At 34.6% G+C, this 15,441-nt stretch overlaps 1 protein-coding gene across 2 annotated transcripts in view; it reads left to right on the top strand.

Moving 5' to 3' along the window:
• The window catches only part of ADAMTS6 (ADAM metallopeptidase with thrombospondin type 1 motif 6), a 145,258-nt gene that overhangs the window by 73,683 nt on the left and 56,134 nt on the right, over positions 1 to 15,441 (top strand). For both annotated transcript variants that reach the window (XM_005151915.3, XM_031051632.2), the window contains exon 11: positions 10,410 to 10,517. In XM_005151915.3, coding sequence (XP_005151972.1) covers positions 10,410 to 10,517 — 108 coding nt within the window. The remainder of the gene's footprint in view (positions 1 to 10,409; positions 10,518 to 15,441) is intronic.

The following is a 15,441-nucleotide window of genomic DNA, read 5'->3' as shown; positions in this document are numbered from 1 at the left end:
TTAGGGGAAAAAAGGAGCCTAGAACACTTGTTTATTGCTCCTTGTAAAGTGCACAAGAGAATTTTCCCCTGATTTTGGTTATGTAAAATCAGGTTCATGTTATATTAATTGTACTGATTTGTCAGGTCTGGTTTTCTTCCCTCTTCCCTCCTCCCTTCCCCAACATTGAGTTTATTGTTTCTCACATTGTTCAGATCTCTTTTTGGAAATATGAGTTACGTTTTTGGGAAGAGAGGAACATGAAGCTACATAGCTAAATAGAATACTGAATAGCTAAGTACTAGCGAAGCTTTGGCTGCAAGTACCAGTGTATAATAATTAAGGTAAATAAATTCAAAGTAGGAATAGAAACCTGCACATTTAGGCCACTATGCAATAAATTCATAAATATTTACATAAAATCTTGCAGCCCAAAGTATGTTGCAGAAGGATGCATTCTGTTGTGCTTGTTATCAAACAATCAGCTGAGACTAAATTAAATATACCTCGAAAATGTGTATAATGGTTTAAAAGTAAATAGTTTTAATAATATTTATTTTTTAGAGTATCCAAATAGAATAATGTAATACTCTATTTACTTCTCTAAAGGCTAGCTGCAAAGAAACTCCATTTTTAATATCCCTGGTGGGATAAATACAATATTATTCTTGGGATACCTCTTTGACAGATCACATTGTGCAGAGGATTTAAAAGCTGTATATAGCTGGCTGACTAGCTCACTGGGTCTTCTAGTGCTGATCCCTCATCAAGCCTCTTTTGGCCTTTATTGTTCCTCTTTAAGTTCTCAATTCCCACCACTGTTATTGAAGGGCCCCATTTTCCTGTCACTACGGATAAGTCATATATTTTTTTTTCTGTTTTCTTACAAATTGTTACCACACACACTCCTTTATTTTCAGACTAAGAAAATCTACAGATATTTAATCTATGATTTATAGCACAGCCTTTGGAGATATATTGCATTTTGAATTAAACTGGAAAGTTAATGATGTGCAAAACCTGGCTTTTCCACATGTTATTTTTTTCTTTTTCCAAACTATTAAACTATGTAATCATTGCTATGATGATCATGCTGCATGGTACACTTTTTTTCTTAAGCCAGTTTCTAAACCACAAGCGATCGAAAGTAGTGAAGATGTGTAGGTAATCTTGGCTTTCTGCCTTCTCCTTTTGATTTTAAAGTTTTTTGTTTGATTCCTTTTAGTTATAAAAAAATGTTGATACTTAAGTGAGGCAGTAGTTAAAATAATGTCTTCATGTGACATTACCAATCCTCTGAACTGATACAGTGCATTGTGTGCCATAATGTGAGCATAACTGTCTCAGAAGCATAAATGTCTCAGAAAAAAAACCACTATTTTTAATAATAGGCTTCAGACTGTAAATATTAATATAACAGGTTATTGTAGAAGTCTGGTAAAGTCCACTCTAAGAAAAGATTAGCATTTAAAATAGCATCTACGTGTAAGAATATTATCTGCCATGGCCATAATGTTCTGAAAATGTGATCATGGTTATTACAATTGTACAGATTTTGAGTGATAATTTTGAAAGGTAAAAAGTTTTTGGAAGTGCAGATGGAAAATATTCACACAAGAAGGACCTATTCATTTATGAAAGGGTTTCTAGAACTGAGTAGTGGAATTATATCTAAATACCAGAAAAAGCTAAGTTGAATACCCTGCTCAACTTGTTCCTTATCAAAAAAGTAAGCAGTCAGTGCTTTGAATGTTCTTGTTTGATGTATTATTCCCATGAATATGCCATTAACATTTCATTGATTTTATTCTAACAGACATATGCAACCATGGACAGAAAAGCGTAGTGAAAATCCATAATTAAAAGTAGACCTAGTTTACACATGATTTCTTTCTAGCATTTCTTTTAGCCATTTTTATTTGAAGTGCCTGGTAAAAAGGGAGTAGAGCAGATTTTCCAGCATGGAGTTCAGTGACCCAGAAACAAATAAAATTCTAAACAAATTTCAAATCTGAAAGAAAATGCCTTGCCATTTTCTCTTGCTCATGTTCTTTACTGAATTGTAATAGGAAGACATGACAAGATAAACAGTCAAAAATCTCAAATCAAATTGCCAAAAAATTATAAGTCTTCGGGGTCTGATGTGCCTGTCTTTTAAGGAAATTTGGAAAATCTTTATGTTATTTCTGCTTTGGAGTTATGTAGTAATGTCTTGTTAACATTTAGGAGAAATACCTTATTCAACCTTTTAGATTTAATGTTGATCTGTGTTCATTGTCTTTTATCCCATATCACCTCATCCCATCCCTTTGCATGTTTATGTTAAACTGTTTATTGCTTTTGATCATAGATCACATTTTTATCCTGCAAAGAATGTTGCACATTTATATGCCTGAAGCCCTTCTCACTTACGGATTTGAAGTTAAATACATGGAGAGGTGTTTGAACAATTAATGCATCAGAACTAAAGTACTAAAGGGGCTACAAGTTTCTGCCTTTCTGTGGGTGTGTTTACTGACAAGAAGACATTTTGACCTTAAAAGGAGTTCTTTGGTAGTTGTTTTGATACTATTTTAAGTACTAGACCTAATTAAACTGTTTAGTCACTTATGGACAGAACTGTTTCAGCAGAAGCCTCGTGGCTATTGGTCAGATTTCCCTGTATTGTTCAGCACATTGTCAGACAAGAATTCAGAGAGATGCTTTAGCTCTTTGAGTTTAAGTAAACCCTACAGATTAGCAAGTAGACAGTGATTCTTCTGTGTTACATGTGCATTATTCTTCTTAACTATACTATCCACCATTTCTGACACCGGAGCAATTTTAGAGAATTTAAGTGAAGAAATAGATGCTTTGAATAAAGAATTGAGAGGCAATGTCTCAAGCCACTTAAAATTCTTCATTTTTAGTGTATGTGTTCAGATTCAGGAGAATGTTAAATTTATGACTTAGGGTGACTCAAATTGTTATGGTGGAAATTCCACCATATAATACTGCTGCATGGCTTTTCCCTAAAGGCAGTACATGCTTCCAGGTATCTTACTGGGTTCAGTGCAGCGGAAGACCTTGAGGTTACTAGGAACAAGGCAGTTTCCGTTCATTTGTGTAGTTCCTGTATATGCTACAACTTCTGTGGTGATGCAGTGTGAATTCTCTTCTGCTGATTGTCAAGTGTCTCTCAGTTCTTTGCTCTGGCTGTATGCCAGTTCATAACATTTTTCAGTCATTTTGTTAGGTGAGCGTAAGGAGAACTTTTTTCATTGACTCAGTATCTCCTTAACCTTTGAGCATCTGCCTAATTACCATTGGCTGTTGGCTGTCTCTGGGTAAACTCAGGAAAGAATTCCGCTCTTGACTTCGAATTTCTCTGTTTTATGACTTTAAATAATACCTGGAATATGCCTGACAGTAACTTACAAATTTCATGGTTCAAAATAACGATTTGCTTTAGAGCTGGTCTCTACAATTTTAGGACAGAGGCTAAACCCTCAGGCATTTTAATAGCAGTTAATACTTTATACATATGGTTGATATTGATGTGGTGCATTTTATGATCTGCAAAGCTGTTGGCTGCTAGGATGGGTTTCAGAGATAGTGTTTTACAATTTTTTTTAAATATTTTTTTTATTTGATGCTTTTCCACCATCGTGGGTGTCAGTAAATCTTTTGAGTAGGAGGATAGGGGGGCAGACTTTGCATACATAGCTTCACTGAAAACAACAAGACCATCCTTTTTATTTCGCACTAGAGTTTAACCCATCAGGTAATGTATTTTAGCTGATGACAGGTAGCTCTTTTCCTTATCATGGTCTTATGTTTGCAGTTAAGTTTTCCAGTTAGTTTGCCAATGAAAATAGCTTAAACTTGAATACCAGTTTTTATTCACATTTTGTTAGTGCATTTTGGGAGGACAGAGAGAGTTTAAGCTATGAACTTACTGCTTGTAAACAGACAGAATGAAGATATATTCTCAGAATAAGGAGACCTCCTACTGCCTCCCAGAGCTCCCTTGTGTTAGTAGTCTCTAGGAAGTTTTAGTGGGCATGAAGTTAATTACTGTTGATGGAAGTTAGCTGGAAAGGCTTGACTGCAGAAATACGGGACACAGTTGTCATACCTTCGCTGCTTTTCCTAGTTTCCCACATACTAGTTTAGAGACAAAATAGTTTAACTGAGTTAGTAATGACCAAAAGAAACCATAATTTCAAATCCAGGAGAGTAAACAAATTGCGATACACAGTGGTTCTAAAATAGCCTGAATTGCAATTGACCTTTGTAGTCAGGTGATACAAACTATAATGTTAGAGTATTAAACTATCACTTCTTTCATTAAACAGTGATATTATTTACTCCAAATTAGTAAAGAGAGGTATTAAATTTGATGTATGTGGAAGCAGGTTCTGGAAGCTATTTTGTCAGAAGGAAAGGCAGAGAAGCAACTTATGTATCATTGCACTGCAAGTACCAGTTCCCTTTTGTTCCCTCACCTGTTGATGCTATGATTGTGCATTCAGTTGAATTGTATGCAGTCGTTAGTAACTCACTGAAATGTGACTTTTTTTTCCCCAGCTTCATACGTCGTACCATGGCTAAGTCGCTTTATACTTTGTGTTTGTTAGCAGAGCACAAGTAATTCAATCAGATGTTTTTACATTATGTTGCTCACAAACTGGTGTTCAAAGTACGTGTAGGCAAAGAGAAGAATTGAAGGTACTGGTATTATACTACGTCTTTTTTATCAAACTTTACATTTTTTATTTCATAAGGTCTTGCTGGTCAAGTGTGAAACCTGTCATCACTATTCTGCTGGCCTTTTGTGTTTAGAAAGATTAAACTTTCGAGCTTTTCTTGTGTAAGGACTTACAGGATTGTGCTCTAATTAAGAACATTTGAAACACCTTTGGCTTTATACTTAAATTTTCCTCTCTCTTTTTTTTTTAAGATTAGGATGTGTGTAGCCACAGGAAATCCCAGAAGTTTTCCCCTTTCTGAATCCTAAAGTAGATTTACATCCTTTTTGTGTCTTTTTCTAACAAGTTCCCGTAGACCCCTTTATTCTTTCCTAGGACTGTCTTGTCACCAGCTTCCTTTTCTCTCTCTCCTTAGCTCTTGCTTTCATTTTCTCTTTCACAAGAGACACTGACTTATAAATGTGCCTGGGTCTTACAAAAGCTGTTTAAAAAGTGGAAAGGGGAAGAAGCTAGTGATCAAAGCAGAAGTGCATTAGATGATAGTAGAAGCAATAATGAGATTCCAGATACTAGAACGTGGATTGAATAAGGAGGGATTAGGTTACATGGATTTGAAGGGGAAGATGCTACTTAGAGATGACTGACCTTCTGGGGCTTCTGTAGTTTCCATATTGTTCACATATGCACCCAATGTTTAGGAAGGAATGCTGGTAACATAATACAAATGTACAACTTAAGGTTCAGATTTTATTCCACATTCTTTCCACATGTTTTGATTCATAACATGGTGCACCACTTGATGAGTATTGGTAGCAGAGCACTAAAATGGTAACCTTTGGGTGATTGTTTGAACTAAACAGTGAACCTTCTGAAGTTCATCCAAAATTACAGTCTTCTAGTTTTAACTATGTTGCAGCAGTATTTCAGCAGTGAGGCTGAAAGTGCTCTAGATTGATGCTTTCCAGGTCTGAATTGTAAGTTACAATTCAAGTTAATTATGTATATGCTTTATTTTATCAAATGCTCACCAAGAGGTTCAGCATATTACAGATTAAGCAGGCTGAAGTAAGATAAAGTCCTAATGAACATTTTAAAATTTTATGAACAAATACTGAAATTCCCAAATTATCATAGTTTAATATTTCCTATTTATTTTTTTTTAATATTATAGGCCAAATTGCTAACATTCGTTGGGGGCTTTCAATAGTGTTGAAAATATTAAGAACAGCACAGCAGTCATAGAATCATAGAATAGTTAGGGTTGGAAAGGACCTCACGATCATCTAGTTCCACCCCCCCTGCCATGGGTGGGGACACCTCACAATAAACCCTATCACCCAAGGCTTCATCCAACCTGGCCTTGAACACTGCCAGGGATTGAGCATTCACAGCTTCCCTAGGCAACCCATTCCAGTACCTCACCACTGTTACAGTAAAGAACTTCTTCCTTATATCCAATCTAAGCTTCCCGTTTTAAGTTTTGATCTTTGCTCATATTGCTGAGTTTTTATTGTGCTGAATTGTTACTATTTAAGATGATTATGATACAGGATTTTTAAATGTTATGTAATTTGAAATGCCTATATGTAACTCTGCATGACACAACAGAAGGAGGCTCCATCATTGATAACACAGGCAAAAGGAAGATAATTAGATTTGCTGGTGGTATTTTTCTCTAGATGGGTTCAGCTTTGTTTAATTTACTGCAAATACAAGCATCCAAATTCCAAGCTGAAGTCATGGACCCCTCAGATACACTGTTGCAGGTTGACATTTATCTTGTCTTGATCTTGTGAAGGGCCTCATTTTCAGTTTATGTTTCCTGGATTCTTAAAACATTTTCCCATGTTTGCTTTACAAATCAGCAGTTACTAAACCCACACATTTGGAGAACGCTTTGAGGTCACTGATTACATCTCAGATGATGCTTCTTTCTCTTAGTTTCAGTAAATTACACAAATTTAGTGTTGGCAAACGATATATTAGCGTCATCCTGTGTCTGCCACTGAAGAAAAGGCTCCTCTAAAGGGTCATGTTATGCTGGGGAGTGTATGTGTGTGTGTGTGTTACTGTGTGAAAAAAAGCATTGTACTTTCTACTAGCGAATTTGTGCCTGTCCTTTCCAGGGCAGTTCCTTGTACGTTTTTAAGGCTGGATTATTAAAATCAGTTTCTTAGAGATATTACAGATAGGATGGTGGTTATAAGGAAATAGCTCAAATAACTAACTATGAAATTACTAAGGTAGTAACAAGATTAGGGTTGAGCTGGAGAACAGAATGCTTTATGCATCTTAGTCAGAATTTCACTGTTAACTTAACAAAATCAATTGAAAATAAAGAAGACATAGCCATTCTGGTACCTTGTATAATTCTGGTTTTGTTTAATGAAATAACAGCACGTATGGATTTTCAATTTCCATTTCTAGGCATATTATTTGTTTTCAAATTCCTGTTAATGTTACTTTTCATTTAATGCACAGGATGGTGGAGAATGTACTTCAGATTCTACTTTTTCTTTAAAATGCAAAACAGCAGAAGGCAAACATCTTTTTAAATAGGTTTTGGCTGTATTTAAAAGGAATTGCCAAAATTCTTTATAATTTTGCAGGTTTTATGTAAATTACTTTTACAGATTGATACATTATATTATTTTAATTAATAAATCCTCTGTATTTCACTTAGTTTTCCATAAGGAAGTGTTATGTTGATTTGTGGATATTGTATGTCTGTGTCAAACAGAATTCCTTTCTGATTTAAGCAGAGATCTTTGTTCAAACATTAATAGTATGATACAGCCAAAAGTAATTTTGCATTACTTTGATTTTGTCTTTAGGGATTTACTGAGGCAAACTCCTGCTGAAATTAATGTCTGAATAAGACTGTCAGTAATAATACCTAGTTTGGATACAGTGCTTTTCTTTCTGTCTTCCAAAGCAATTTAGGAAGAATGAAAATTTTTTTCTCATTTTGTGAAGTAAGGATGTGAGCTGACATGCTTAGAATTATTCTGCAAATAGGTGAATGACTAAAATAGTTTTGGGGTGCTGTATCTATTAATTAACATACTTCAGCTTATTATTTGGATGGTCTTAGTTCAGTGAATTCGGAGGAATCTAGTGCCATAAAGAAGCCTTAGTATACAGAAAGAATCTTACCAGAAGCAAATTGTTAAATACTCTCATTTGCGGATACGTTAGCCTGGCAACGAAATCCACATTTTAATTATTACATCCCCCTCTCTGTTAATATATAGACAGTATACCTGTGTAGGCCTGTCAGAAGTGAAACTGAGCATGTAAACTCTGGAGCACAGAACAGAATTCTGGATTCAAATTGCCCTGAAACATAGATGTTTTCAAATTCCAGACTGTTATCCAGATCTGATTTTTTTTTTCCCCCTGTTTATATTGGAATCATTGAAGTTGTTTCTTAATGCAATTGAATTTTTGGCTTTTCAGTCAAATTGAACCAAATTACAGTACAGCTGTTAATTTAACCGTTTGAATTAAATCTGATGCGGAATAAACACCAGTTCATAAGTAGAATCATCCCAGTCTAACACTTCTAATAATGATTTGATAATGTAAACCACACATGAAACATGAGCAAGTAAATTACATTAATTCTGCTCAACAAAATGAGGAAGTAAATAACTGTAAAACTATATAAGGCAGGATTATGATAGAAGCACCTTACGCTATGTCCATAAGGAACCAATTTTAGGCTTTTACTTCCGAAATCCATGCTGTATTGACATTTGGATGCATGATTGATTTGGATGTGAATTTTATTTAATGCTGAATTTTGGCACCTTAATGGTTGGGAAATTTGTAATCTGGTTAGAATTTTCAAGAATCTTTGTGGTGTTTCTTCTATTATTTCCCTGTTCTATTTGATTTTTTTAAACCGTATATTAATTTGTGTATATCTTAATCTGAAAATTTTATCAGATGAGTGGCAAAAGCAAGTGTTTATTCAGATTTAAGTAAGTAAATATTTATACTGTTTCATTTCTCCAACAAAAAATTTGAATCTGAAACCTAAGATAGTTCTATTTTGGCTGCTGGTATGCTTTCACATGTGTCAGTATTTCTCCTAAAATGAGGCTCATCAATTTATTAAAGTTTTCATAGAGCAACCCACCAAATAAGACACAATAGTTTAGGCCTAATTTTCAAAAATAAAATGGAAGCTCTAGCAATCATCCATACTCATTCCTCATCATTTCAGACCATCCTAATATGGTATTTTATTAATGAATTTCTAAAAAGATACCTTGTTTCTACTAACCATGAAACAAAATACACTGTATTAATCCTGAAAGAATGGCACCAACTGATTTTAAACTTGCAAAATAATTTTTCATTATTCAAGAAAAGCCTGTACTTTTGAACTGTTGCTGTAGCTGCTAGTGAGTAATGTATAAATAAATCAATTTATATATGCAGTACAATGTGAGAAACATGAATCTTAGGGTAAGACTGAAAGTTTGTTCCTTTTGGTGTGTATAGAAAAGATAGCCTGGGGCCAGATACTCAATTCATTTTCCTTGGAGAAACAATGAATTTCTGGGGGGACACCTATTAACTTTAACTTACTTGCACTATCTTTTCCTTTTTGCTCTTTGTACTTTGGTTCAGCCATAGAATCTATACAAGGACTATTTGTAGTATATAATTTCAAGATGCAGTTAAATAAAATTAAATAGTAATGACTATCATAAAATAGTTTAAAAAATTCTATTATCTTTTAAATTTAAAAAATACCAAAAAATAAGAAGTATCTGTAAGCAGGTTGTGAACTCTTTCATGGATCTCAAAGTACTACTACAAAGATTATCAGATTATCATGTAAGTCATCTACTGTAAAAGCAAAACACTTCTGATTCCTTTCTGCATACATATGTAATCCAAGGCCAACTGAAGCAACTTCGAAGATTTTGAGTATTTAGCCAGCTTTGGGTCATGCCCACATTATGAATTTCAACCCTTAGATAGTTTTAACAATGAATCTCCAGTATCAACAAAACTAGCTTAATTTAAATGAGTAAATGTGCAAAACCGAATGAGAAAATATGTTATGAAAAAAGAGGATTTGGAAACCTGTATTTGTTTAACACTGACAATATAGGCTAAATCAGTTATGAAATATCAGCCACAAATCTAAAAAAGCCTAAAGGAATTAATGTATAGCTCAGTACTAGACACATGTGCGCTGTTTTAGCAAGTATTACAGAAGAGGAGTGCAAGTCGTCTGAGCTCAGAAACTTTGGTTTTAACTAAAGAAAACAAAAATAATTGTTTCTGTTTCATATTTCAGAATTACTGGTATCCTTTTACTGTGTAATTTTGAGTCAGATATTGACGGTAATGGAGATGCTAGAGCACATCTGAAAACTGCTTTTACGGCCATGCTAAAATATACTAAGCCCAGTATTAGCACTGATCAAGAAAAAAGCAACTATAAACCATCATTTGAATGGCAGGTGTGAAAAACATGATTCTTCTAGTCTACACATTCTTCCAGATATTTTTTGGCAGAATATTCTTAGGTAAAATATGGTGGCTTTGGAATTGCTCCAGAAAATTTCCCAACCCAATCCCAATATAGATTTATGTCTTCAGTCCATTTCTTAGTAGTCTCTAGTCAAAACAAATTTGTGTACATGTTTGTGTATGAGGAGTGAAAGCAATTTGAGACTTCCATTCTGATCAACTTGCTTCTACCTTCTTTCCTAGGAAGTGTGTAGAGAGCTCTGGTGCCTCAGCAAAAGTAATCGCTGTGTTACCAACAGCATTCCAGCAGCTGAAGGTACTCTTTGCCAAACAGGGAGCATTGAAAAGGGGGTGAGTATAATTAATTTATTGTTTGAAAAAGCAATTTATTGTCACAGGAAGAACGAACTAGTAAATTAAAGTACTTACATGCTAATATAAGATGTAAACAAATTATTATTTCAGAATATATTTGAATTGTAATGGACGTGTCAATTACAAATAGCATATTGTTTCACAATTATTTATACATGTAATTTAATAAAAGATTTATCCTCACTGGATCAAAAAAAACCCCAACCTGTTAGATACACTGTATCATTTTTTGTGTAATTTTTGTAAAAACTCTTTAATCTTCATTAAATTTATAGTACTCTTCCATAAAAGACTCTTACAACTCTAGGTCTGGCATAGACTTTGGATATGTGTAACACAGATCTAGAGCCTGAACTCTGCATTGTTAGGAGATAAAACCTTTATTCCTTCAGCTGAATTATACAAGCATATAGAAAAAAAATCTTGCCTTAATAAGAGGGTTTTGTAAAAGCTCGTATTTCAAAGTGACCTTTCTGTTTTGACTTTGAATTATTCTTTTGGTATTCAGTTACACTTACATAACTGTTTAGCTTTAAAGGACTTCAATGTGGAGTTTAATAAACTCTTCTACCTAACAGTTAAGTACAGAAAGTCTAATTCTACTGTTGTCTGTCTGAACATGTGAATTTTTATTTTAAAACGATGTCTGTATATCAGTAGTTTCAGAGAAAGTTCTGAAACTTACTTTTAGTAATAAGAAAAAGTTTCTTAATTGCAAGGCAAAATCTATACAGATTTTAAAGAGGGGAGAAAAATATTTTAATAATTGATTTATAGGACATATCCTGAGGGAAAAAAATTAATTCCATAAGCTTTTTTTTTTCCAAGATAATACATTTTATGCAAGTTTGTATGAGGTGAAGAGTGCTGATTATATAATTTCCAGTACTGTTTGAGAGTTGCTGCATCTGCCCATAAGATCTAGTACTCCTCCAGATTAGGTGTCAGTACTCATTTTTAGGAAAAAATCCCTTCTTGTTCCGATTTTCACCATGTTAGGACAGCTAGTTTCAACAAAGATTACACTGCATTTTGATTGCAATCTTATGTTTAAACAAAAAGGATGAAAGCTTTTGGGCAGCTGTCACAGTTTATTAATGCCAGTTGATGGCTTCATTCAGGCCATATGACCTAGCATCGTTTTTGATAGCTTTTCCATGCTGATTTTGGAAATATTGGTAAACCATGTTAAATAAATTCATTGAAGAAGTCATTTTAAAAAACAGACTGCTTAGAGTTAGCCAGTGAAAACAGAGACACCTTTACATTCTACGAAAAATGTTACCTTTTATAAGAGTAATAGAAAAAAATGGAAGCCCTATGCTTAAATCAACAGTCTGGGTTTATTTTGGAACCATCACTCCTTGTCAATGACAAGGAGCAATTTACCTCAGTTCTTATTTTTAAACTGTGATAAAACAGTGAACAAGTTGAGATCCTTTAAGATACTGTTGCCTTGTCCACTTGCCTGAGGCTTTAATCAATTTGCTCTCTACCAAACATCTTTTTCCAGCCATCAGTGTTGTGGTCCTTCCAAGAGGGAAATGAGAGAATCTGTATTTTTTTACAGGGTGAACTGTTCATATCTGTTACCAGAGAATTGTATCTGTAAATTGGCAGCTTCAAAGATTCCCTTAAATTAATAATTCCTGATAGCAAAAAAAACCATAAAACAAAAGATTTTTCCAAATACTTAGTTCTCTTTGCCACGTGCTAAGGAGAAAATAACAGGGTACAGTTACTATTTTTATTATTATTACATTTATATTGCAGTCATGCCTAAAAGCCACAACCAAATTAGGCCCTACTTTGCTGGGCTCTATCCAAATATATAATAAATGATGTGCCCTTCTGTAAAGACCTAGCAAGATCTGAGAGTACTTTATTGTATTTGAAGGGTCAATTTCTGCTTTTAGTTACACTAATGTAAATACCATGTAACTGTCAACTCAAAACAAGTATGAGGCAATGTGCACTAATATCTTATTGGCAGAGGTGGGAGGGATTTCTACAATTAAAATGGCCTAACACACCATTATAAAACCTTCTTTCAGTTGCTTATATAAACCTGCCAAACCTTTAACTGTCTGGGTTGAAATTTTCCACAGTAGATGTCTGCCTACTCCTGAAGGTTTTTAGAATGTTTTTCATGAAAGTTACTCAGCTGTTTTCTGCGTACAGGGAAGGAGGATAGAGTGGTTTCTTGCTACTGATGGAACTGGTACATCTGTTCTGTTTTGAAGCTTTAGTATGTTCATGCTTTGGTGAAGGGTTTTATGTATCGGCTGGGTTCAAAAAGGCACACTTTTTCCTAATTTGTAATAATAATTCTAAATATACATCAAGTTTCTCTCTGATATACACAGAGATGTGTTTGTGAAGGTAAAGTAACTGATAGATTTAAAAAATATACTCTGATTAGGAAATGGTGCAGTAAGACAAAATTGATCAGAATATTTACTCAACACTCATTACCTCATTATAACAGATGAGGTTGCTGTAGTTTGTGGAGGAAACATATTTCCATAGTCCCATTAGAAATAATGAAGATTTTGGTAATTTTGAATTACTCTGTCAGAGATTCTATCCATCACTGGTTTCTGGTGAAAGATAATTTTCACTAGAAAATATGGAAAAGCCATGAAAGTGAGCAATAAGTCCTCAGATTTAACTTCAGTAGAGTCAGAAACACAGCATTTAAGTAGTTTTTACAGAGAAATATGGAATGTGCAAGGCAATGTTTGCATGAGTGAGAAAATTGCAGAGTATAGTGATTTTACACAGCTTTGGAGAAATAAAACGGGTAGACTGCACCTGCCAATTATGTACAGACCTAAAAATGTGCAGTTAAGATGGTTTGCATGTTGTTTGACATATGTGATATTCTTGTGATTTAACTCTTAAGTGCCTTTCATAACTGATTTTGACATATTTATGTAATAAACATAAATAAATAAATATTTTTATTTGAATTATACATTTTTTACATAAATTTTTACATAATATTTGGACAGAGCCTTGGGTGACATGGTTTAGCGTGAGGTGTCCCTGCCCATGGCAGGAGGGTTGGAACTTGATGATCTTAAGGTCCTTTCCAACCCTGTTCTGTGATTCTGTGATTTTTACTCTTAGAAACATTTAAATTTTTAGCTTTTGAATTCTGTGTAGCTTACATAAATACTTCATTCTTCATCATAATGGCACTATTAGAGGCATTGTAAAACACTGCTGAATGGATTTATCTATAGTAGCTGAAAATGTGGGTTCACTACAGGACTGCATTGTGTGTTATGCAGACATGCAGTGATAGTCTGGATTTAAGACAAGCTCTATATGAAAGATACATTCTTCTGATGGATGCCCACTCATTGACATAAACCTCTGATTTGCAAGTTTAGATTGAACCCTTCTTTCCTCAGTACAAATCCATGGAACTCTGTGTCTTTGGGTTTTCTGTCTGAAGAAGGTTGTGGTGGGTTGACCCTATCCAGTAGCTAAGTCTGCTCAGTCGCTTGCCTACTGCCCCTGGGGATGGAGGAGAGAAGAAGGAGGGGAAAAGTGAGGAAAATGAATGGGCTGAGAGAGACACTAAGTGAAAGAAAAAGCATACAGGAGATCAAAGGCAATTGCTCACTACCTCCCACCAGCAGTCTTGTTGCCCAGCTAGTCTGAGCAGCAGCTACTTAGAAAGCATCCAACCACTTGTTTTACTGTTGAGTTTGATTTTTATGGGGTATGATATACCTGTAGTCATTTGGGATCAGCTGCCCCTGCTGTGTTCTCTCCTAACCTCTTGCTTACTTTTAGTCTACTCACTTTAGGGGCAGGTTGAGAAAACAGGAGAGCCTTGATGGCATGCAAGCATTGTTGAGCAGTAGCTAAGACAGTGCATCATCCACACTGGCCACAAACCAAAAACAGAACCATACTGGCTGCTGTGAGGAATACTCTGGCCTGGCCATATGTGGTAGAAAAGGCAATTTATGTTGAACTTGATATTAAAAATGCTATGCCTCATCTTTTCTACGGACACAGGAGTGCTTCTTTTTTGTTTGTTTCTCTGATAACAGGGAGAGGTTTAGAAACAGAAATGTGCTGGATTGTAACAGGTGTGTTTTAAAACAGGTACAGCACATACAGAGAAAAAAGAGGTCATGAAGGATAAAACGTGTTTTGGGAGAAGAAACAAAAATGAATGTGGCTGGAAAAATTAATGCTACAGTTTTCATTTATTAATGTGGAAATAACAAGGAAATATTGTAACAAGGAAATACTATATTAAATGGTAACGTGTTCGTATCTATGCAAAAATGTTGTATCTAGGTGTGTTTGTTTATGATAAGCTACAAATTTTAAAAGTAATCTGTCACTTTACACAAGGAGCTAAACACTAACACATTTGACAGTCTAGAAGTATGTTTTATTAAAAATGAAATTTCTGATGAAAACAGGATTTTCATTTATTTAACACTGTACAGTCCTTGTTCACATCAGATTTTAGTTTTGGTGTTTGTTTTTTTTCCCCTGTCTAATGACAGTAGGTTAAATCCTCTTTCTGTTTTCCTTCAGAAAGATTTAGAGTAAATCAGGTCATTGTGGATGGTTGTATTTACTTGTCTGTGTGTCCCACATTGCTGGGACTGAGGTTTTTGGTGAGCCTTAGGACTTAGAAAATTTTGCTTTGCTTGTTATACACTTGTATAGGTGTAATGTATAAAGTCAACACTGAGTCTTCCAGTAGTTCTTATGGGTGGACAGGAATATGTGTCTGTCCATGTCTTCTGTTCAAGTCTCAGTGCTTTTTGTCAAATTCAAGTGACTGATTTTGGATGCAGAAATTGACTGGGTTTCTTTTTGGAAAGGGTTAATATTGTGTCTGGGAAATTCAAGGGAGTTGAAC

Source organism: Melopsittacus undulatus, chromosome Z, assembly GCF_012275295.1.
Source record: "Melopsittacus undulatus isolate bMelUnd1 chromosome Z, bMelUnd1.mat.Z, whole genome shotgun sequence".
Classification (NCBI taxonomy): Eukaryota; Metazoa; Chordata; class Aves; order Psittaciformes; family Psittaculidae; genus Melopsittacus; species Melopsittacus undulatus.
This window is presented reverse-complemented; position numbering and strand designations above follow the sequence as displayed.